Source organism: Macaca mulatta, chromosome 1 (genome assembly GCF_049350105.2).
Source record: "Macaca mulatta isolate MMU2019108-1 chromosome 1, T2T-MMU8v2.0, whole genome shotgun sequence".
NCBI classification, from domain to species: Eukaryota; Metazoa; Chordata; class Mammalia; order Primates; family Cercopithecidae; genus Macaca; species Macaca mulatta.
Window position 1 is genome coordinate 148,594,237 of NC_133406.1, and position 23,322 is coordinate 148,617,558.

Below are 23,322 nucleotides of genomic sequence, written 5' to 3' on the forward strand. Positions count from 1 at the left end.
TGTCCCTCCCTCCCTCCCTCCCTCCCTCCCTCTCTCCCTCCCTTCCTTCCTTCCTTCCTTCCTTCCATCCTTTTTTGTTTCTTTCCTCCCTAGCCCTTCTTTACCCTAAGGAGATTTTTTCTGAATTGGAGTAAGAGCTAAAATATTCTGAATCTATTAAACTGAGTTTACAAATGACTGCAGAAGTTGGTTAAAGTTCTGTCTGGTTCCTTTGCTTGTAGTATTTGTGACTGGTGAGTCTGGCAGTATTCCCACACATAAGCACTTTAGGTAATAGAAAAATATACTGAATGAGATCCTTTAAGCTTTGAGTTGAAATATATGTGGCTTCAGCCAATATCCCACAACCACATAGGCCAAGAGAACTTAGAGCCTGTGAATCTTTTAGGGTTTTACAGTGGGAAAGGATTAATATTTAGTCATGTTAGGGGCAAACAGAATGGGAAACAAATGAGGAATTTAGGAAAAATGCTGCATGCATGCAGGAGAAAATCACTGGGCATGGAAATTAAAGTGATTTTTATACAGCATGAAAATGGTGTAATCTGCATGCTGGAAGGGCTTTCCAGCCCTGTTGGTGCAGTTGTTGAAAATATGGTGCCTTCCCTTTGGGGTCCCTTCTGCAGCATTCAGCTCTCTCACCCTCTGATGAGAACACTGCCACAGGAGTCAGCAGTTGATGTATAAATTTACCTTCCATGTCCTTGTTGAATAACCTGGTTGAGTAGAGTCCATTTATATCCTTTCCCAGAAATATTTCTATCATTTTTATTTTGTAATTGATTATCCAGTGAAAGCTAATCTTTTTTTTTTTTTTTTTTTTTTTAAGGCAGGGTCTCACTCTGTCACCCAGGCTAGAGTGCAGTGGCATGACCATAGCTCACTGCAACCTCTAACTCACAGGCTCAGGTGATCTTCCCACCTCAGCCTCCTGAGTAGCTGGGACTGCAGGAAAATGCCACCATGCCTGGCTAATTTTAAAATTTTTGTACAGATGGGATCTTACTGTGTTACGCAGGTTGGTCTCAAACTCTTGGGCTCAAGCAATCCTTCTTCCTCAGCCTCCCCAAATGCTAGGATTATAGGTGTGAGCTATTGCACCCATCTCTGAAAGCTAATCTTAAGACCTACTTGTATTACTGGATAAAATAGTGATACTTAAGGGGAGAGTAACCTAAATTAATTAATATTTAGAATAGAAGATGTAAGTATATTTGGTTCATAGAATTGGCAAATGAATACAATTATAGAATTGCTCATTGATCATACATTTTAGATGAAATATAAACATTGGTTGTTTTACCATGTGGAATTTAATAGTTTATATAGATGGGATAGTCTCCACACTGAAGTACAGTCTTGAGCATATAATATGTTTCAGTCAGTGAGGGACCACATATACGACAGTGGTCTTACCAGATTGTAATACCATATTTTTACTGTACCTTTTCTATGTTTAGATGCACAAATACCGACCATTGTGTTACTACTGCCTACAGTATTCAGTGCAGTAACATGCTGTGCAGGTTTGTAGCCTAGGAGCAATAGGCTGTACCATATAGCCTAGGTAGGTAGTAGGCTGTACCATGTAGGTTTGTGTAAGTACACTCTATGATGTTCACATAATGACTAAATCACCTAATGATGCATTTCTCAGAACATATCTCCATTGTTAAGGGGTGTAACTGACTGCTTTCATTGAAATCTAGGGGAATAGGAAGTGGAAGCATGGAAATTTGAGGGCAATATAACATGTCTGTCTGTATACTTCATATGTCATTTTAAGTAAAAAGGGAAAGATTATTATACATATTTACTGTGTGTGTTAATCATTTAAACATTAGACTAACTGTATAGTTATAGCTAGGTATACTTACTATGTAACTACTTACATGTCACTGGATGATTTTTTTATCAGCATAGGCAATACAAATAGTATGATCAAGCATAGCATGCGTAGATGTCTTTTAATCTGCTATTAAAGGTTTTTCACATCATCGTTCTTAGCCCAAAGAAAATAGGGGTCAAAAGAATAAAAAATTCACTCATACACAATATAGAATCTACTTATTTCAGATATTTAATTTTTATTATCTAAAGTACTGTTTAATTTTAGACTCATGAGTGAATTTTTTTGCTATATCTTCAGGCTCCTAACAGTATTGGCTTTGGAAAAGAGAGTGAAAGATCTATGACAATGACCAAATCAATAAGAGATGACATTCCTTCAACCCAAGGGAATCTGATGAAGTGGGCTTTGGACAATGGCTATAGTCCAATAACTTCATACACAATGGCTCCTGTGGCTAATAGATTTCATCTTCGGCTTGAAAATAATGGTAAGTTAGAATTTTTTTAAGTTATATAAAAAATATCCTCCAAATGAAGCTTTTCCAGTGAGGAACTGTCATTTCAGCTTATATGTTGCTGTTTTTCTCTTGCACATTTTAATAATTTGACTACTTTTTATCAGAAGGCTTAAAATTACCTAGAAAGAGATTTTGAGGAAACTGTAATACAGATTTTCAGTGACATAGAGTTGAATGCATATTCAGAGAACTTTATTATAGGTTATCTTCAGTGTGACCACATTAGGTTCTTCTCTCTGAGGCACCTAATGGCCACTTATGGCTGAGAATACAGAAGAGTTAAGACTGCAGGAAAGAAGTTCATGGTCAAAGGCTGTATCTTTTAGGAAAATAGTCACGAGGACTCATACTTGGGCATTCATACCCAGAGGGAAGGCAGGAGTTACTATCCCAGTTGGATGGGGTGGAAAGCCGAGGTTCAACAAATTCTTGAGGTTTTCTGGAGTCTTATAGCTAGCATGACTTGAAAGCCTAGTTTTCTGATCCCTAGACCTGTTCCTCAGCTCATGGTACCGCCACTGAGTGAAATGCCAATAGAATAAAGATGAGGAGTACAGGTTCAAGCCCCAGCTCTACCATTTAGTCACTGTTTGGGGAGAAGTCGCTTCACCTCTGAGCCACATATTTTTCTTCAGTAATAAGGGGAAAATAATAGGACTGACCTTACAGGGTTGTTGTGAAGGTTTTTGTGAAAGTACAGATTAAAAACCCTACAAAGCTGTGACTTATTTTAGACCCTTACAGCTCTAGCGTCCTTTCCAAAGAATACTATTAAAGGAGACATAATGTCCAACTGTCATCTTCACTTCCAGCTTCCACTGAGATGGATTTGACCTCAAGTATACATCAGTTGGCCTTAGATAGCAGATATAAAGAAAACTGGGGAAATTATTATTTTAATTGTTAGAAATATGAAAAAATAATTGATTATTGATTATATGGAAATACATCTCTCCCTTTGAAGGAATGAATGTGTCTACGCAGCTCTTTCTTAACTTTCAAGGGAATACATTCTAAAAGGCCAAGGTGCCCAGATACCTGTTAACATTTAGCTGTCAAAAAGAAGGTGGCGAAGTAATTTTCACATACCAATAATGTTTCAAGACATCCTTACAGAAACTATTCAAAAGAATCTCTTGATTCAAGGAAAGTATTTTAGTGGCATTTGAGTGGAATAATATTGCACCATGTAACTTACTCAAATCACAGATTTTTCTAGCTTGGACAGCCTTAGAAACTGTCTCCTCCATTGGCTCTCAGCCTTAGGTGCACATTGCAGTTACACATGGGGAGCTTAAAACATATCAGTGATTGGGTACCACCCCAGAGAGTCTGAGTTTAAATTGTTTGGGGTACAACCTGGGCATAGGAATATTTTTTAAAGCTCCCAAGTGATTTTCATGTGTAGCCAAAGTTAAGAACCACTAATCATTTCCAACTGCTTAATTTAAAAAATTGGAAAAGCAAATTTGAGGCACAGAGAAGCAAGCCGCTTGCCCAAAGCCACTGAGCTAGTTAGAGAGAACAGCAGGACTAGAATTCAGGCTTCTAGATTTCTAATGACTTTTATACATTGCTTATTAAATGTCATTTTACACCTGCCCATTCTATGCTAATTCCTCCTGTTCTGCCTATAATAATGTTGGTGGTGGCCTGGCATCAAACACTGATGATGTTTTGCCTTCTGTCACCAGCAGAGGAGATGGGAGATGAGGAAGTCCACACTATTCCTCCTGAGCTGCGGATCCTGCTGGACCCTGGTGCCCTGCCTGCCCTGCAGAACCCACCCATCCAGGGAGGGGGAGGCCAAAATGGAGGCCTTCCCTTTCCTTTCCCAGATATTTCCAGGAGAGTCTGGAATGAAGAGGGAGAAGATGGGCTCCCTAGGCCAAAGGACCCTGTCATTCCCAGCATACAGCTGTTTCCTGGTCTCAGAGAGCCAGAAGAGGTGCAAGGGAGCGTGGATATTGCCCTGTCTGTCAAATGTGACAATGAGAAGATGATCGTGGCTGTAGAAAAAGATTCTTTTCAGGTCAGTGCAGCTGCTTACAAGAGGGAAGAGAGGCCACCTCCTTTCCCATCTGGCCCCAGTCTGCATCTGTAATTTCTCCCTATCTCTTTCATTTTTGAACTCCAGAGGCTTGATACTGTTTTCTCAGTTGGATGGGCCTACTTCCCCTTGGCTGCGATTCTCACCCGGTTCCTGTTGTTCTCAGGGACGGGGGGGTTCCAGATCCACGTGTGTCAATATTTTGCTATTGAATTGCCAAGGCCAACAGATATTACCCTTGGGCTGTTGAGAGGTGGGCAGCTGGGAAGAGATATGTGGGGAAGGGAACGATGCAGGCCTCTTGTTTCCTGTCCTTGGAAGACCAGGCAGTTGTCAATTGTGTCAGTTATGCAACAGAACAGCCTGTGGGCCTCCGACTATGTCTTCGGTGGTTGTTGTTTTAGGCCAGTGGCTACTCGGGGATGGACGTCACCCTGCTGGATCCTACCTGCAAGGCCAAGATGAATGGCACACACTTTGTTTTGGAGTCTCCCCTGAATGGCTGTGGTACGCGGCCCCGGTGGTCAGCCCTCGATGGTGTGGTCTACTATAACTCTGTGAGTGTTTTCCAGAACAAAGCTTTGCCCTTTGCCAGAGCCTGGCTGTGTGCTCCCTGAAAATTAGACTTAACATTTCTTTGAAGATGAAGAGGGTTTTTACCCCAGGCCTGAACAAAGCCAAGTGTCAGTTCTCAACAAAATGGATGTACTTTGACCCTGAACTCGTTTCAAAAGAACTTTAAAGTGCTGATTTTGCATTTTGGGTTTTACTTTTAATGGTAAAAAATCAGGCTCAGAGATCCCTGTGTCCACCTTTGACACAGGGTGGGTTGGGGTGGGGAGGTGGTGTCTTCTTAGTGCCATATCCAGCTTTGACATGGGGTGGCTGAGCTGTGGCTGCTAGTTTGACCCAATCCAGAGAAGAGAGGCTAGCAATCCGGTGCTCTGGTCAGCGCAGTTCCTGTGAGAAATGGCTCTCCCATGAGCCCAAGTATATTGTTCCTCAGAGAATCTTAGATTGTTGGAGCCGCAAAGAACCTAAGATGAGCTTATTCAGCTTCATTTCACCAGGTGAGGAAACTGAACTCCAAGAAGTTAAAAAGACTTGCTTTTTTAAACTCCAGGGATGGGCTCATGGCAGAGCCAGGACGACTGAATCCAACTTCCTGACCTCTCGTCCACTAATCTTTCCTAGACACCAGGCTAGGCCCTGCTAATCTCCTTTTGTTACTCAAATCATTACTTTATTAACCTTTGACCTCCTGATAATTACAGCATGAATTTTCTTTCAGTTATCCAGTGTCTACAGATATAATGAATGTCATATAATACTGAAATACTTGATTATGGCATTTTAAAACTGTGGTCCAAGTTAACACCAATGAGTGGCTACAGTAATATGTCCGTTAAGTTAAAAAAAAAAAAAAAAAAAGCCAGTTGCTTCAGGAGAGAAAGGCATGTAATGATCCCTTAAAGTTCCTTTTTTTCTCACATATTTTTCTTTTCTTTATTATGATCTTTGAGTTTAGCAATATCCTAGATGCTTCCTTTAATTGGCGTCAGTACTTTCTTTGGAGGACCTGGTACAGAGAGAAAGGCAGTTTTTTGTTTTTTTTCTTCCCATCCTACTCTCTTCGGGGACTATTTTAGCTGTTCTCACGAATTGTAATTGTAATTTTCAGACTTACTATATATTTCTATTCTGTAGCATGTTCAGAATCCAAGCATGTGAAGCAAGAGAAATTAGGATTTCATTTATGGAGTCACAACCCTTGGGTGAATTTTCTCATTCTATTTAGAAATAATCCAGGAATCATACTTTCAACCTATGTCAAGATAGATTCCTGGAATATATCTGCAGGTGGATAGTGAAAAAGATGGAAAAAAAAGATTCCTAGAATAAAACATATTCTTTTCCACATCCATACACCATAGAGAAGGATTTCTTAGGGAAGAAATGAGCAAAAGTTAGAGGGGTACAAGAGCACAGCAACAAAGAGAAGATGTGCTCCATAGTAAGCATTAGGTCCTTCGCTGCTGACTTCAACCAAACTTTCTACAACTCTTTAAGGATATATATAACGAAGCTCCTTGTATTCACCAACTTAGTACGTCTTAGAGTTTTTAATATAAAGACTCTTTTTTTTTTTTTTTTTTTTTTTTTTGAGACAGAGTCTGGCTCTGCCGCCCAGGCTGGAGTGCAGTGGCCGGATCTCAGCTCACTGCAAGCTCCGCCTCCCGGGTTCACGCCATTCTCCTGCCTCAGCCTCCCGAGTAGTTGGGACTACAGGCGCCCGCCACCGCGCCCGGCTAGTTTTTTGTATTTTTTAGCAGAGACGGGGTTTCACCGTGTTAGGTTTCACCGTGTTAGCCAGGATGGTCTCGATCTCCTGACCTCGTGATCCGCCCGTCTCGGCCTCCCAATGTGCTGGGATTACAGGCTTGAGCCACCGCGCCCGGCCTAATATAAAGACTCTTAAGGGGAAGCCCCTTCTCACGGTATAGAAAAGCCTCTTGACAACTCCATTCAACTCCATTCTAGTATCTAGTGTTTTCCCATCATTTGAAGTCATTCGTCATTATTCAGTATGGTTACAACATAAATATTTATTTTTCACAAGACAATACAAATACTAGTTTAGCTTTTAACTTGAACCTGCGTTGGGCTTCTCCTTATTCTTCATCACTTTGAAGATAAAATTCGAAAAAGCTTGGAGGTTATTTATTTTATTTTTTTGTCTTAAAGTCAGATTTTCAGTTTGCATCAGAATCATTACATGAGTGTTTGTGTGAGGCAGAACCAAATGCACATGGTTTGGCGTTTTTATAACACTGGCTGTGCTTTCTTTGCCTTTTAGATTGTGATACAGGTTCCAGCCCTTGGGGACAGTAGTGGTTGGCCAGATGGTTATGAAGATCTGGAGTCAGGTGATAATGGATTTCCGGGAGATGTGGATGAAGGAGATGCTTCCCTGTTCACCCGACCTGAAATTGTGGTGGTACGTGTTTGTTATCAGCAGGGGGTTTGTGGAAAATGCTGTCTATTTTGTTTTTAGTTAGGGACTATCTGAAAATAAAATCAGATGTTAAAAGGCTAAAGCTCATGAAGCTACAGGGCCTTCACTCTTCATGTGACTGTCATTAATCTTCCTGTGGGTTGTTTTTTCCAGTTTAACTGCAGCCTGCAGCAGGTGAGGAACCCCAGCAGCTTCCAGGAACAGCCCCATGGAAACATCACTTTCAACATGGAGCTTTACAACACTGACCTCTTTTTGGTGCCCTCCCAGGGGGTCTTCTCTGTGGCAGAGAATGGACACGTTTATGTTGAGGTGAGACCTGAAAGTTAGCCTTGAGCTTTTAGGTTAGCGCTGAGCTGTAGTTCCTTAGTCATCAGCTAAAATACCCTGTACAGACCTCTTCCTATCCTGCCTCACAGACCTTCACCAGGTCTGATGAGGGCTTGGCTCAGAGAACACTTCCAGGTTGACTTCTGACCAAAGCAGGAAATTTCAAGATGTAATACATTATGCTAAGTGAAGACAGTGTTTTGTAGACGAATGTTTAAAAAAAAAAAAAAATTAGCAAGTGTGAATTCTACTGGTAAAGCCCTGTCCTTTGCTTTTGGAACAGTCGTTCAGTAGTTGCAGTGTTAGAGTTAACCATGGAATATTTCAAAACCACCTCATATGTTATCTTTTATTTCTTTTTTTTCCCTGCACAGTCCCCTTGGCTCCCAGCATGGCAGCCAAATCCCTGTGGGTCCCTGCCGCCACTGAAACTGACTTGTTATCTTTTGAATTGCACTCACTTTTAAGTGAAATGCTATGTGCTATTATAACTCATGAAAAAATTTTTTCTAGATCATGATCTAAGTATCTGTATACACTTATTAAAACTATTTCCTATATATAATGTTAATAATCATTTGCAGCCTAAATCTGGAATCTGGAGTGACTACAGAATATTAGGCAGTCATGGTAATAATGAAATAACAACATCTAACATTTGCTGCAGATTTATTATGTGCCAAACATAGTTGTAAGTCTTGCAGCGGTTACTTACTCTTTAGAGCCATCCTATGAGGGAGGCTAATAATACCTTCATTTTATGGATGAGAAAATTGAGGCACAAATTTGTCTGAGGCCACACAGCTGGTACTAGTGGAGTTCAGATTCAGTGCTCATAGGCCGCCTGGCTCCAGAGCTCTGACCGTTCTTCGCTGGATACGACTATCATTTATCTCCAAAGTGCCATTTGAAAGGGGAGAAAACATAACGTCTTATCAGTGCAAACATCCAGGTTCAGAGATTGGATTCTAGAAAAGATAAATGTCCTTATGGCACCAGGATGTCTATTGTTTCTTGTGCCCTGGGTACAAACTTTCATGTTTCAACCTTAGTGTTTCCAGTGGGCATATCATCTGTTGATCTTATGGGAAGGTCCTCATCTAATGAGCTGGTTTTGGTGCTGAGCTGCAAGCTCAGCTTCATAGTGGGAGGGGTGAGAAGCTTAAAGGGTCAAAGCGGGATACTTCCGCATGTTAAAAGTGACTTTGGTGCACGTGTTTCTGTTTTGGAAAGACATATAACTCTCACATTTGCACTGACTCTGGGACAGAGCCTGCTGGTGCTAGATGTTGTTTTCCTTGATCATATGGATTCGGCCCCTCCCCCATTCTGAGAGTTCTCTTTCTTTGAGCACACCTTCTTTCTCCATTGGGGAAAATATACTGCCTTCTACATGCTCTTCCTAAGCCAAGATGGCTGTTTTTCTCTTGCTTTTCTGGCTGTATAGTTCACATGGGCAGTTGGTCAACAGCTCTCTTGTGCTGTGGATTTCAGGGGTGCTGCATAACTGCAGATTGTTCTTTTCCAAGTCTATGCCTGGCTTTGCTCATTTATGCCAGTCAGTGGTCAGTCTTCCTCCTGTACCTTACCCTGGATATTTTGGGTTTTTTCCCCCATCCCTCAAATGCTGGCTTACTTGAAAAGTGTTATTGGTAGGTTTTTTTTTTTTTTTCCCCATTCTTGTTTTCCCATTTATGCCTTTTCATATATCACCTATATTTCTCATAGTTTCTCCTCTATTCCCTCTACACCATGCAGTCCCTTTCATAATCCAAGTTAACAGTGTTGCCATCTGTTCATTGGTCATCTCAGGTGACTGTTGGTCACATAATGGCAGTTTTCTTTTGGTTCATTTGTGTTGAGGAATTTCCAAACCCGATTGTTAATAACCTAAAATTTTAAATCTAGAATACTACTACTACTAATAGGTAGCATTTATTGATGCTCTGGGAGCTGTGTTGTTTGCATGTAACTTTTACTTTGCTAATTTTCACAATTATGATATCTCGTGGGTATTCATGTTCTCATTCTGTAAGTGAGGAAACTGAGTCTCAGTGCCCAGCATGTGAGCAGGAGAGCATGTGGTTTTTATGAGCTCATCTCACTGCAAAGCCTGTAGTCCTTCTCCTACTCACTTCTGGTCTAAAAGTAAAATCTTTTTTAGTAAAAGATTTGCTGATAATTTATATATATAAATTATGTATGTAAAAATATATTTTAAAATAATATATATATTTTCCCTCTGCTACAAAGGTATCCCTTTTTGGGATACCTTAGACATTCTGCCACTACATACTTTCCTTTGAGATTAGAGAAAAGATTTGCGGTCCCTGTGTTACACATTTTGGCATGTGGGTTCTGAGTTCATGATAAAGGGCAGTTTTTAGTAATAGCACATATGTAATTTGCCACCTTTCCAAGATAGAGTATCTTGTTTTTCAGAAGTGTTGCAAAAATACTGAAGTGTTAGTATTTACACTTCCTCTTAGCATCCTCTTCATTAGCATCTTCATTGTTGAGTGTCCTGCAGTTCACCGCCAGGTAGGAACCTTTCACAGCAGTGCTGTGGATTCAAAGCCCCGTGTGATGTCAGGGGTTTCCCCCTGGGTAGCTCAGCGCGGAATGTCTGTTTCTATCTCCGTGCTTTTGAAATGATTCTGGGGCTGCTGGTTTATGGATAAGGACTTAGCTGTTTCTACAAGTGTTAAAGTTTATTTTGATCCTAAATTTAGTCAAAGAACGAGGCATAGCAGGGAGGGGCAGTTCATGCAGTGATCCACGTGTCACCAAATGGAGAATCTAGTCTGGTCTGGGGATTTTAGCTAAGTTTAGGATAGTTGAGGTTTGAATTCTGTTTACACTTGGCTAAACATTACTTCCTGTTTCTAAAGAAAAGAACCTTAACAAAATTTGGACGTAGCCCATACAAATGTTTTCAAAGGGGGAAGTATAAATGAGTCGGAAACATTTCCAGATTAGATTTCCCCTAAACTACCCCTGGGCTTGTGGAGTGAAGGGGGAGTACTTGGCAAGGCTGATTTGGATCTGCCAGCAGCTGGGACACTTTACCAGGCCCATGATGGCCTCCGGGTTGCACCGTCGCTGACACCCGGCACCGGAGCCAGCTCTGCCTTCTCACCAATGAAGCAGGACTCTCATCAGGCTTACTCTGACTTTTTGCAGTTTAGAAGCTCAGTCTTCCTGCCTAGGTTAAGTAGATTTGGCCACTGAACTCTATTTTTTGGTCGATTTTAAAAAAGAGCTTAGCTTGTAAGTGTTGTACTATTAAAGCATTAGGGACTCTGCCTATTGGTGTTTTATTTACTTTGGAAAATCCACTTTAAATGCAAAATACGCTTTTATTTGTAGCTCTCCGGGAGGTGGAAGAGACTTACTCATCTTGTATTTGAATCTAACGGACTAACATTTGAATGAAATAATTCACTGTCACCATCCATATCAAATTGAAATGGAAAATATCTTTTTCTTTCAACGTTTGTGTGTGTTACTTCTGTAATGAGAAGGAAGGCTATAAATATGGTATGAAGATAAAGCAGCGTGTCATCTGAAGGGCTGTGTTGGCATATGGTCCTTGTGCCTAAAGTGGAAGTGAGATGCTAACTCATTTCCTAATTCATCGTTCTGTCCTCTCGTAGGTATCTGTTACTAAGGCTGAACAAGAACTGGGATTTGCCATCCAAACGTGCTTTATCTCTCCATATTCGAACCCTGATAGGATGTCTCATTACACCATTATTGAGAACATTTGTCCTAAAGATGAATCTGTGAAATTCTACAGTCCCAGGAGAGTGCACTTTCCTATCCCGCAAGCCGACATGGATAAGAAGCGATTCAGCTTTGTCTTCAAGCCCGTCTTCAACACCTCACTGCTCTTTCTACAGTGTGAGCTGACGCTGTGTACCAAGACAGAGAAGCACCCCCAGAAGTTGCCTAAGGTTTGTGGGCCTTCATCCATTCGGATGGTTATTTTGGCATTTTTAGGTGAGGCAGAAAAGTTTAATCCCAAGGTCTTGCAGGTTGAGGTTTTTTGTTTTGGAACTGCCCAACTGAAGTATTAAAGTCAGTATTAGCAGGGAACTGTGAGTTTTATGGAGTCTTAGATAATAAAATCCTGACAGCATGATTTTCTTTTTTCCATGCGAGCTACTTAGTAGTACCTTACGAGTGATAAATCAAGACTGTTTTCCCTGGAGGGAGAGGTCTGGCTTTATCTTTGCTTTTCAGATAGTTTGCAGTGCCAAAGATACAGCAAGCCGAAAGGACAAGTTCATTGTGAGAACTAATTTTTCCAGGTCCTGCTGAGACTGGCATTGTAATTGTTTTTTAACCTTTTCTGTGTGAATTATAAGGCTGACTTGTCTCAGGGAGACTTCTAGGGGAAACTAACAAATATTTTAGCTTTTCTCAGTTTCATACCAGTTCATCATATTTGCCTCCTGTCACTCTCCAGATTGAATGGTCTGTTGCCATAACAAAAAGCAGAACCATTTGACTTTGGTGGAATGCCTATGATAGGGGAGATGTGCAAGATTAATGATGATACCCATTAGGTTGGCCTTGTATATGAAATGTATCTTCTGCCATAGTTTTGTTTCTGTGATCTGCCATAATTATGTATAATTTCATACATGCATTTATTCTGTGGCTATCTCACACAGAGTAAACTGATTTCCAATTCTTTCGTAGTCATATATCAATGTCTAAAAGGCTAAGAATCAAGCAGTATTATTAATAATGTATGTATGGAATTTTTCTCATTTAACTCACAAATTGTAAGTCTTAGGTATGGAGGTAGGAGGAAAAACTATCATTTCCAAATAGATTACAATTGATCTGAATTCCTTGCATCATTATATTTACCCTGGGCATCCTTTTCTCTGATAATACCCAAGAGAATTTCGTTTGCATACGAAAATAGAGCAGATACGATCATAATCATTAAGGAGCACATATACAGTGATTTAGACTGTATTCCTCAGTTTGCTTTTGCGGCAGTGATGCCTTAGCCTTGCGGGTATCGCCATCAGGGTTGGGGCTTAGTGGACAGTGGTAGAGAGCCATGGGGAGCTTCATGTATGGCTACGGGACCAACTGCTTCCTGTGGGCAGAAGGGTAACGTTTAAGGGTTAGAGGTCTTGGAGGGGAGGGCTAGCAGTTACCAGGGATCTTTACTGTGGCTTTGGCTGTTACTTCTCTCTGACCTGGCCTGGAACAGCCCAGCTTCATGTGTGTTAATCTGGGAAAATTAATCCTAAAATTTTCTTCCAGAACACTCTTAAGGAGAGTTCTAAACCTCAGGGGATGACATGATGGGATATAACCCTAAACCTTAAGTCACCCTTTACCCCCAAGATAAGATAACATGGAAAGAGCCTGGGATTGAGAAGGAGGGTCTGCTGCCACCAATGGGACTTTAAGTCAGTCCCTGGACCCCTCAGAGTCTGTATTTCCTCATTTATAAAACTGTTATAATCATACCTGGCTTCCCTCCTCGGTAGAGGAGGTACAATGACAGCCCACCCTTTATCCATCAGAGGCTTGGATGAGCTGTTACCACTGTCTTCCTGTTTGCTGCTTGTAGGTAATATTTTCACATTTCTATTATTTTCTGAGTGCTTTCTGTGACAATAGAGAGAGCCAAAGCATCTTCTAGGAAGAGGTCTCAGAGATTGTTGAGACAAACCCTGCCCTTTGCTGATGAAACCGAGACCCAGAGAGTACAGTGTCTTGCCCAGGGTCACACACCACTGAGTTAAATGTAGAATCATAGACTCTTGCTTAACTGAAGAGCTCAGTAGGAAAGTAACAGTAAACTAAAACAGGAAAGCAAAATGCAAATCTTGTCAATCATCATGCCCCTCCACCGAAAATGTGTTGTTTTTCTTTACAAGAGGGCTCTTGTTAAAGGCTTTTCTCTTTTTGAGGGGGTAGGGGTGGGGCGGTGAGTGTTGTCTTATAAGAAGTGTCTGACTGGCATGTTGCTCAGAGCAGCAATGACAGCAAGGCCTAAAGTCTTTGCTCTTTTGTGTTTGGAAAAGATGGAACTCAATTAGCTTTTTGGGATGCCTGCTATAGATGTTTAAAATAATGGATGTATTAATATGTCTTCTTGCCACAGAAGCTGTCATTTACTTTAGAGTTATACCTATTAGGCTGGGCGTGGGCTCATGCCTGTCATCCTAGCACTTTGGGAAGCTGAGGTGGGCAGATCACTGGGAGTTCGAGACCAGCCTGGTCAATGTAGCGAGACCCCTGTCACTACTATATATATATTAGCTGGGTATAGTGGTGCACAGCTGTAGTCCCAGCTACTGGGGAGGCTGAGGCAGGAGTATGACTTGAGCCTATGATGCCAAGGCTGCAGTGACCCATGATTGTACCACTGCACTCCAGCCTAGGTAACACAGCAAAGCCCTGTCTCAAGAAAAATAAAAAAGAATTATACCTATTGATAAGTATAGACAAGAAACCAAAGTTATTTTAAAGAAAAAGTGGGGAGTGTGATCATATCTTTTCAAAACAGATGTAGTGGGCCTGGGCATGCTCATTAATAGGTCTGAGGCCTTGAAATAGAATAGAAGCAGCTGACCTCATGGCCTCCACAACCTGGGCACAGCTCCCCAGGATCTGCATTTTGAAACATTAAAAGCAGATGACCCTGGAAAGTTTAGTTTTACATGAGCCTATACCAGGATTAAAAATGAAACAAACTCAACAACATAATTATCTTTTTGGACAAAAATATAAAATCTGTCACCTTCATAATGCAATATAGACAGTCCCCATACAACCATTCTGTTTTTCACTCTAAGTAAAGTATTCAATAAATTATGTGAGCTGGTCAACACTTTGTTATGAAATAAGCTTTGTGTTACATGATTTATCCAACTGTAGGTTAATGTGAGTGTTCTGAGCATATTTAAAGCAGGCTGGACTAAGCTATGTTGTTCGGTACTTTAGGTGTATTAAATGCATTTTCAACTTAGTGATATTTTCAATTTACAATGGGTTTGTCAAGATGTAACCTCATCATTAGTTGAGGAGCATCTTTACAGGAAATTTCCCACAATCACCAATCACAAACATGAACCGTGCATATGAAGCCAGCTTGGTGAGGACCAACACTAGGCATATAGTTTTTCTATTTTTCAAACTAACACTAAGATGTTTAGTTTTGTGGGAAGAGGGGGAGGGGGAGGACAATATTGAGAAGCTATCCAGTGATATTTGCATCTTCAGGTACAACCAAAAATCTACTGGGCCTGCTGTGATATCTCCCAGGTTATCTGGTGTTCTCTGAAAAACACCCACCTTCTTGCTTTTCTGTAGTGAATGACTGTATGCTGTCTGATAAAAGGCCACAGGACAGCTGTGCAGGTAGAGCTGGTGAAGGCACTTTTGAGCAACCCCTGATTCTGTGCTTTGCTCTGCCTCTCTGCAGTGCGTGCCTCCTGACGAAGCCTGCACCTCGCTGGATGCCTCGATAATCTGGGCTATGATGCAGAATAAGAAGACGTTCACCAAGCCCCTTGCTGTGATCCACCATGAAGTAGAATCTAAAGGTGTGCTTTGGGAGGCATGATCAGAGCATGGGGCCTGAGCGCTGCTCATTAAGAAGACCCAATACTGTAAATCAAAGTCCAGTTTTATTCATAAGATAACTAAAGGGCCAGTTAGTTATTTTAGAAGACCATTCTTTGCCCGAAGAGTCCTTTCTTTAGCTGGTTCTCTTACAGCCATTACGGCTTAGTTGTAAGTAATCTATTTGAAAATGATTTCCTTTGTAAAAAATATCAGGTCTAGGTTGTTCCTGTCATAAGGTCACTCTCCCTTGCATTCAAATATGCTTCCTTGAGTATGCAAAAAAGGGTTCTAGTTAGTCCCATGTCCTGGGAATTGCACACAATCCACAGTTCATCTTTCTGTGATCTACTACTAAAGGTTATGGTGGCTATAACCTATTGTGTTGCTCTATCAAAATTGCAGATGCCTTTGAGAATATGTGAACATTATTCATCTTAGGTGTAACAGATGAGAACCACTGCCCAAAATTCATCTTATAATTCAGTTTTCAGAATTTTGCACAACCACATTTGTTGCTTGAAGCCAAGCATGCCCCTTTCTCCACAAGCAGGAACATTCAGCAAGCTGTATCTTCTGTGAGAAAAGGAAGGATGTGCCCTAAGGGATGTGACATCAGTACCTGAGAGGACAGGCAGGGCAGAGCCAGACCTGGCATGGGCCTGGCCCGCCAGAGCAGCAGAGAGGCAGAGCTGGGCCCTAACAAATGTTAGGAATGGATATATGAGGCCCTGTGGGCGGTGAAAAGAGCATCTGACAAGGACCTGCATCATAGCTCCAAGGGGTATAAACAAGCAAGAACACACCAGGCAGCTGGCAGTGTCTGAGGGGTGGAACCAAATGTCATATGGGATATCTAGGCAATCACAGTTGTCACCATCTAGAAACATTGATATCTAAGGGTGTCAAACCGAGAGAAGGCTGGGAGAGTAAAGTAGATTCCAAGCAGGATTAGATATTTCAGGGTTAGAGCTACAGGCTGCCTCTTGCCATTCTGAGGGGCACAGAGGAACCTGGGCACCAAGGGCCTTGACAAAAGCCAGCACACTGTCTGGCTGCAGTTGCTGGGCATTAGGTGGAAGATCTGCTGGGTGGTGCTGACACCAGATCTAGGGTTTGGGTTGGCCCTGGCATGGCATTCCTGATCTGAGCGTGTTGGATTGGGATTTGGCAAGACTAGGCAGCAGGGGTGACCCTGGACAGTGGGCAGGACCTACCAGAACAGAGGCATGCGGGTACTGTCTAGTGTCTTATTTGGTTGATTAATCTTTGTGAAAACAGCTGTGCCATTCCAATTGTGATACCTGGTGGTGGCATCTGCCCCCTTCCTATGAATGTATGTGCTCCCTCAAAATGGCAGAAGAGTATAGGTGGCAGGCACACTGGATTGGAGCTGGGAGCCTAAGGCACTGCTTTTAGCTTTCTCTGCTAACTGGCTGTGGGACCTTGGAGAACGCCCCCTACCACCACCTCTTTGGGTTTCATTTTCTTTATCTGGAAAGGAGAGGTTTGGACTGGGTGACTTCCAGAAGGTCCTTTCAGTTGTAATACTCAACTATTCTGTTTAAAGAAGCAAAATAATCTTTAATTCATTTTCCTGGCTGTCCTAAAGTTGGTGTGAAATGTACATGAGATGTTCTCGGCAACATTTTTGTTGTTGTTGTTTTTTTACTTTTATGGATTGGTTTTCAGCCATTTGAAAGTTATAACAGACCCAGTCTTTATATAAATGGATGGTCCAAATAGTTCCTTTTTATTGGGTTCAGGAGAAATAAATTGTGTTGCAGAGTAATCACAATTGGGCAGCAAGCAGCTGGCTCTGTTTTGTACTATGGAAGTGGTTTCCTTACCAGAAAGGGGTCCCAATTCAGACCCCAACAGAGGGTTCTTAGATTTCACCCAAGAAAGAATTTGGGGATGAGTCCACAGAGTAAAGTGAAAGCAAGTTTATTAGAGACGTAAAGAAACAAAAGAATGGCTACTCCATAGACAAAGCAGCCCCAGAGACTGCTGGTTGCTATTTTTATGGTTATTTCTTGATAGTATGCTAAACAAGGGGTGGATAATTCATGAGTTGTCCTGGAAAGGGGCAGGCAATTCCTGGAACTAGGGTTCCTCCCCTTTTTAGACCATATAGGGTAACCTCTAGGCTTTACTATGACATTTGTAAACTGTCATGGTGCTGGTGGGAGTGTCTTTTAGCTTGGTAATGTATTATAATTAGTGTATAATGAGCAGTGAGGACAACCAGAGGTCACTGTCATTGCCATCTTGGTTTTGGGGGTTTTTGGCCAGTTTCAGCCAGCTTCTTTACTGCATCCTGCTTTATCAGCAGAGTCTTTATGACCTGTATCTTGTGACCTCCTCTCTCATCCTGTGACTGAGAATGCCTAACCTCCTGGGAATGCAGCCCAGTAGGCCTCAGCCTCATTTTACCCAGCCCTATTCAAGGTAGAGTCACTCTGGTTCAAACGTCTCTGACAATTTAACAATAAGAGCAGCTACCTCGGATTCCATCTGTTACTTGTAACTATTTTGAGGGAGGTAATTCTGCTAGTAATTGAAGGCAGCAGCTTGCTTTTTCCCATGCCAGACAATAATTAGGCATTAATATTGCAGCAGTATAACTTCCAGCAATTCATCTATTCTTCTTTTGAGCCTGGTGGTATTTTCTAAGTAATTTCTGTTGCAAATTAGGTAATTACTTTTATTTAAACTTAGTATAATTGTACTGAGAGTTCAATGTTTTCTTATATAATAGTTCAAGAGGAAAGTTTTGCCAAATATCAAAGCAATTTTATGAGATTTGCAAATTGAGACTAGATTTTAGTTGAGAAGCATGGGGGTGAAGAAAGTGTATTACTTAGGTTTGTTAAATAAATTGAGGAGGTTAAACTGTAGGCCAGCTTCCCAGGGGCTGTATGCAAATTCTCTTTCTAACTTTGCACTGACTGGGGTAAGTGTACTGGCAGGTTTCAGCTCTGTGTGACTCCTCTCACCTTTTATGTTTATTTTCTTTTGACTCTAAATCATTTCTCCTCAATGCAGACCATTGGAGCCTGTGCCTTCTGCCTCAAAGTGAATTGGAATAGTCATTTGAAAAGAGACTGTGGGCCGGGCGCAATGGCTCACGCCTGTAATCCCAGCACTTTGGGAGGCCAAAGCGAGTGGATCACGAGGTCAGGAGTTCACCATGGCCAACATGGTGAAACCCTGTCTCTACTAAAAAAAAAAAAAAAAAAATACAAAAAATTAGCCGGGCATGGTGGCACACGCCTGTAATCCCAGCTACTCTGGAGGCTGAGGCATGAGAATTGCTTAAACCTGGGAGGCAGAGGTTGCAGTAAGCCAAGATCGCACCACTGTACTTCAGCCTGGGGGACAGAGCAAAAGTCCGTCTCAAAAAAAAAGAAAAAAGAGACTGTGACCGTTTGTCTAATTGCATTGGTTTAATTGAATAATAACAGGTCACAAATGTCCTTCCTGCCAGACAGCTTTATGTCCCTTTATTGTAGAATCTATGACTTTTTGGGTAAAAATTTCCCAACCAATGGGATGCTTCACTGTGCTTTTACTACATAGGTGCTCTTTGAAGGCCATGCCAAAACTCCAGCTCTCCCTGGTCGTTTGTTTGGTTCATCTTATTTTTCACCACTTGGATTTTCTGGGACAGCAGATAAAGGCTCTGGTTGGCAACCTCACAGCCAGGCAGAGAGCTGCTCTGTGGCCACCCCTGCCAATAGCATTGACATACTTCAGTGTTTCTTCTGTGGACAGGAAAGTAGGCAATCAAGACTACAAAAATATTTCTGGATTCCTCCTGTGGGCCACTGTTTTTAATGGAACCTTCCTGAGCACATCTTTGCCACTTTTGATCTCTAAGTCCTTTGTGAATCAGTGTTGGGTTAGCATTCTTTTACTATTTAGATTTTTAACAATAGATGAAAGTTTAAAGCTGATGATGATAGTGATGGAGATGAGGATGATGATCTAACATTTGTTGAGCATTTACTTTGTGCAAGGCTCTGTGCTAAATGCTTTATGTGGATTATTATATTTTATCCTCATAGCACCTCTGTATAGAGATAACTTGGCCAAGGGCACACAGCATATAAATGGTGGATCTGGGATTCAAATTCAGGCACTGTGATTCCAGAACCTGTGCTCTTAAACCCTATGCCTTATTCCAGATGGAGGTTGTTTCTAGTTTTTACTGAAAACTAGAATCATATGCATCTATGTCTTCACACCCCTCTCCCTGCCCCACTTCTCACTTTTCTTGCTTTCTTTTTTTATTTTATTTTATTTATTTTTTTATTTTTTTGAGGCAAAGTCTCATGCTGTCACCCAGACTGGAGTGCAGTGGCACGATCTCGGCTCACTGCAACCTCCATCTCCTGGATTCAAGTGCTTCTTCTGCCTCAGCCTCCCTAGTAGCTAGGATTACAGGCTCCCACCACCACACCTGGCTAATTTTTGCATTTTTAGTAGAGACTGGGTTTCACCATGTTGCCCAGGCTGGTCTCAAACTCCTGACCTCAGGTGATTTTCCACCCACCTCAGCCTCCCAAAGTGCTGGGATTACAGGCATGAGCCACTGCACCCGGCCCACTTCTCCCTTTTCACACCATATCACATTAGTATTCAAGGTAACACCCCAAATACCCTAATAATTATGAACTAAAAGGAAGATGAAAGATTTTAGGAAAAATGTCTGTTCACCCAAGGGGTTAAGATGTTGGGAAATGTGTAACCTGTTTAGCAGAGTATTCAAGTTCAGGAGAAGTTCCATAATTTTCAATAGTAACTCACAGAAAAAGCCCAGAAAACATAAATAGTTTATGCATATTATGGTTTATGACAAAACATTTAAAATAGTTGAGGGAGTGCCGTCCTACCCTATTTTCTGAAATTTTGAAGTATAGGCATATTAGTGCTGTATGCCTTGGATTCTGTGACCACTCTGTACAGCATTTGAGAGCACTTGGGCTTATACAGTAAAAATGATTACACCACATTGGTGATGACTTTTTTTAAATGGTGAAAGGGAGGAGTAACCATTTCTCTGAAACAGTGCACATACACAGAAGAGTGTGAATGTGGACGTCAGGAGCAAAAAATATCATTCCAAAATTTGCCGTGATTTATATACCTATAGATGCATTTAATTCTTAGCAAGTTAAATATTTGAGATACTGAATTTTCTCCATATTTTAACCACCTAACTTTAAAAAATAAAAATGCCTGCGTATCTTGGATACTCAGTAAATGTTAATTTCCTCTCCTTCCTCTCAACCTCTCAGCAAACTAGAGGTTTTTTGGGAAGGGAAAGTTGTGAATGTCAGTTGGAAGTTGATCCAAGAGAGGCATTACTTTTTGGAACATATTTGATCTTTCCAGAATAAAGATACTCTAAAGGACCAGCCAGGTTTTGTCCTCAAGCTGAGGTCGAGGTAAGGGGAAACTGAGTGGAAAGCTGGTAGAAATGCTTAATTGACAGACCAGGGCATGCAGTCTCTATCCAAGAAGGGAAGGAGGGATATCATAGAGATTTTGTTTAACATCCTGTATTTTACATTATTTATTTATTTATTTTTGAGACGGAGTTTCACTCTGTCACCCAGGCTAGAGTGCAGTGGCGCAATCTTGGCTCATTGCAACCTCCACCTCCCAGGTCCAAGTGATTCTCCTGCCTCAGCCTCCCAAGTAGCTGGGATTATAGGCGCCTGCCACCATGCCCAGCAAATTTTTGTATTTTTAATAGATACAGGGTTTCACCATGTTGGCCAGGCTTGTCTCGAAGTCCTGACCTCAGGTGATCCACCTGCGTCGGCCTCCCGAAGTGCTGGGATTACAGGTGTGAACCACCGCTCCCGGCCAGTATTTTACATTTTAAAAACTTTTTATCTTAAAAATTTCAAATATATACAAAAATAGAATAACTCTCAACAATTGCCAATTTATGGTGAATCTTGTTTTATCACTTTCTGTCATCCACTGGATTGTTTTGAAGGAAACCCAGATATTTAATTTCATCCATACATATTCCAGTATGTACCTCTAAGTTAAGAACCGTCAGAAGATCTCAAGCAGGAAACTGATGCTTAGGTCATTTAGAAAGGCTACTCTGAAAATGGTGTGAAGGTTGCATTGCTGGGGAAATACCCAAGAGTAAAATATACATGATATTTGTGGGTTTTTTTTTTTTTTTAAGTTTATTGAGTACCTAAGATATGGCTGGTATATAGTGGACAAATTGTCTTGTCTTTAAGGCCTTTACAGCCTAGTGCAAAGTTTCTCAATCTCAGTTCAGTCAGTGTTTGGGCTGGAATACCCTTTGTAGTTGGGGGGCTGCCTGTGTGTTACAGGATGTTAAGCAGCATCCCTGGTCTCTACCCACTGCATGCTAGTAACAACACCCTCCCACCACCAGCCCAGTTGTAACCATTCACAATGTCTCTAGACGTTTCCAAATGTCCCCTGGAATAAAAATCACCCACCACGTGAGACACGCTGGTCTAGTGGCAGGATACAGATAAGTGAACAGGCAGTTGCAATGAATATCATAAATATTGAAAGAATCCAGAGAAAGGGTTCAGTTACTGTGACGTCAAGTTAGTAAAAACTCTATCTTAAATGGGGCCTGTACAAAGACCTCCTGAGTTTTCAGGAGGAATCTTCCTCTCCCTATTCTTCCCTTTGCCAAATGCCAATAGATGTGGGTACCAGTGGGATGCCTTGCTTCACTGTGGGCCCACTCCATCCTGTGGTGCCTAGTACCAAATTGAACACTAAAGGCCAAAAACTGTGGTCAGTTACTCATGCATAACCCCAGAAATATCCCATTTATGAAAACCATGCTGAACAATCTGAGGAGGGGAATTTTGGTTCTAGAGACCAAAATTTGCTCAGAGTATATGAAAAGATTTAATTCAGAACGTTGATTATAGTTTGTCCTTTCTGTAAAGAAATCTTTATTGTTACAATTCTCTTTACAGCAATAGCAAAGATTCCTTTCATACAATCTTATCCTTAAACCAAAAGTAAATATTGTTACGTCCACTCTTTTCCTCTCAGCATGCCAACTCGATGATAGGGTTCCGGTGGAGATCAAGCCATTTTAGTTATACTCGGGGGTTCTTAGGGATTCAGGAAGAGAAAAGTTCAAGGAGAGAGTCCTTTAACCTCAGTTCTGCAGCCTGTGCTTGTTACTGTTTGTGCACAGAAATCACGAAGGGACTTCACCCAGGGGAAATGAACAACAACTGTTTCTGTTTAGCTCTGTGAGAAGGCCCCTATTTGGGGTGGGGGTAAAGGATTAGATCATAACAGAAATCCATTAAGAATTTTAAAACAATGCCATCCATCACACAGGCCTTACTATAAAACCTAAACTCTTACATGTGAGGTCTCCTTAGGAGAGAGTCATAATTTTTCAACCGCTTGGGGATTCTGAGTGAGAAAGTTTAACCATGGGTGGTTGATTGGATGGAATTATTCCCAGAAGTGTGTATATTTCTTACATGATGCATACTGTAGCAACCTTTAAATGCCTTTGGACTTAGTTCAGGGAATCAAATACTACTTCTTGAAAGTAGAAGTTTGTGTCTAGATACCCTTCCTTCATAGAGTTCTTGGGAGTTTAAAATGAGACAATGTAAGTGAAGGCCGAAGGCTTTTTGTCTATTGCAAAACACCATACAGATGTACAAATGTAAGGCATCATTATTCTTATTGGTGCCAATGAGGCTGATGGGACCCAGCTCCCGGGGTAGTGCCTTCTGTAGTTAGCATAATTAGTGTGTGTTCTGCATACTGAATTAGATTTTCGTAAAAACATACAATCATTTTTATTTTCTTAGTAATTGTATTTAAGTATAACTTTTGCATCTATCCTCATTCGAGGGCCACTATGTTGCACAACTCCAGGGGGCACCATTCCATTGTGGTGGCTC

The 23,322-nt window shown here is 41.3% G+C and overlaps 1 protein-coding gene across 2 annotated transcripts in view; it reads left to right on the forward strand.

The window, feature by feature from the left end:
- The window catches only part of TGFBR3 (transforming growth factor beta receptor 3), a 206,181-nt gene that overhangs the window by 161,750 nt on the left and 21,109 nt on the right, over window positions 1–23,322 (forward strand). Inside the window, exons 8-14 of one of the 2 annotated variants that reach the window (XM_001098281.4) lie at window positions 2,150–2,339; window positions 4,064–4,401; window positions 4,824–4,976; window positions 7,277–7,417; window positions 7,589–7,747; window positions 11,422–11,721; window positions 15,228–15,348. In XM_001098281.4, the coding sequence (XP_001098281.3) occupies window positions 2,150–2,339; window positions 4,064–4,401; window positions 4,824–4,976; window positions 7,277–7,417; window positions 7,589–7,747; window positions 11,422–11,721; window positions 15,228–15,348 (1,402 nt within the window). The remainder of the gene's footprint in view (window positions 1–2,149; window positions 2,340–4,063; window positions 4,402–4,823; window positions 4,977–7,276; window positions 7,418–7,588; window positions 7,748–11,421; window positions 11,722–15,227; window positions 15,349–23,322) is intronic. The other variant, XM_015144723.3, reaches the window with a different exon arrangement.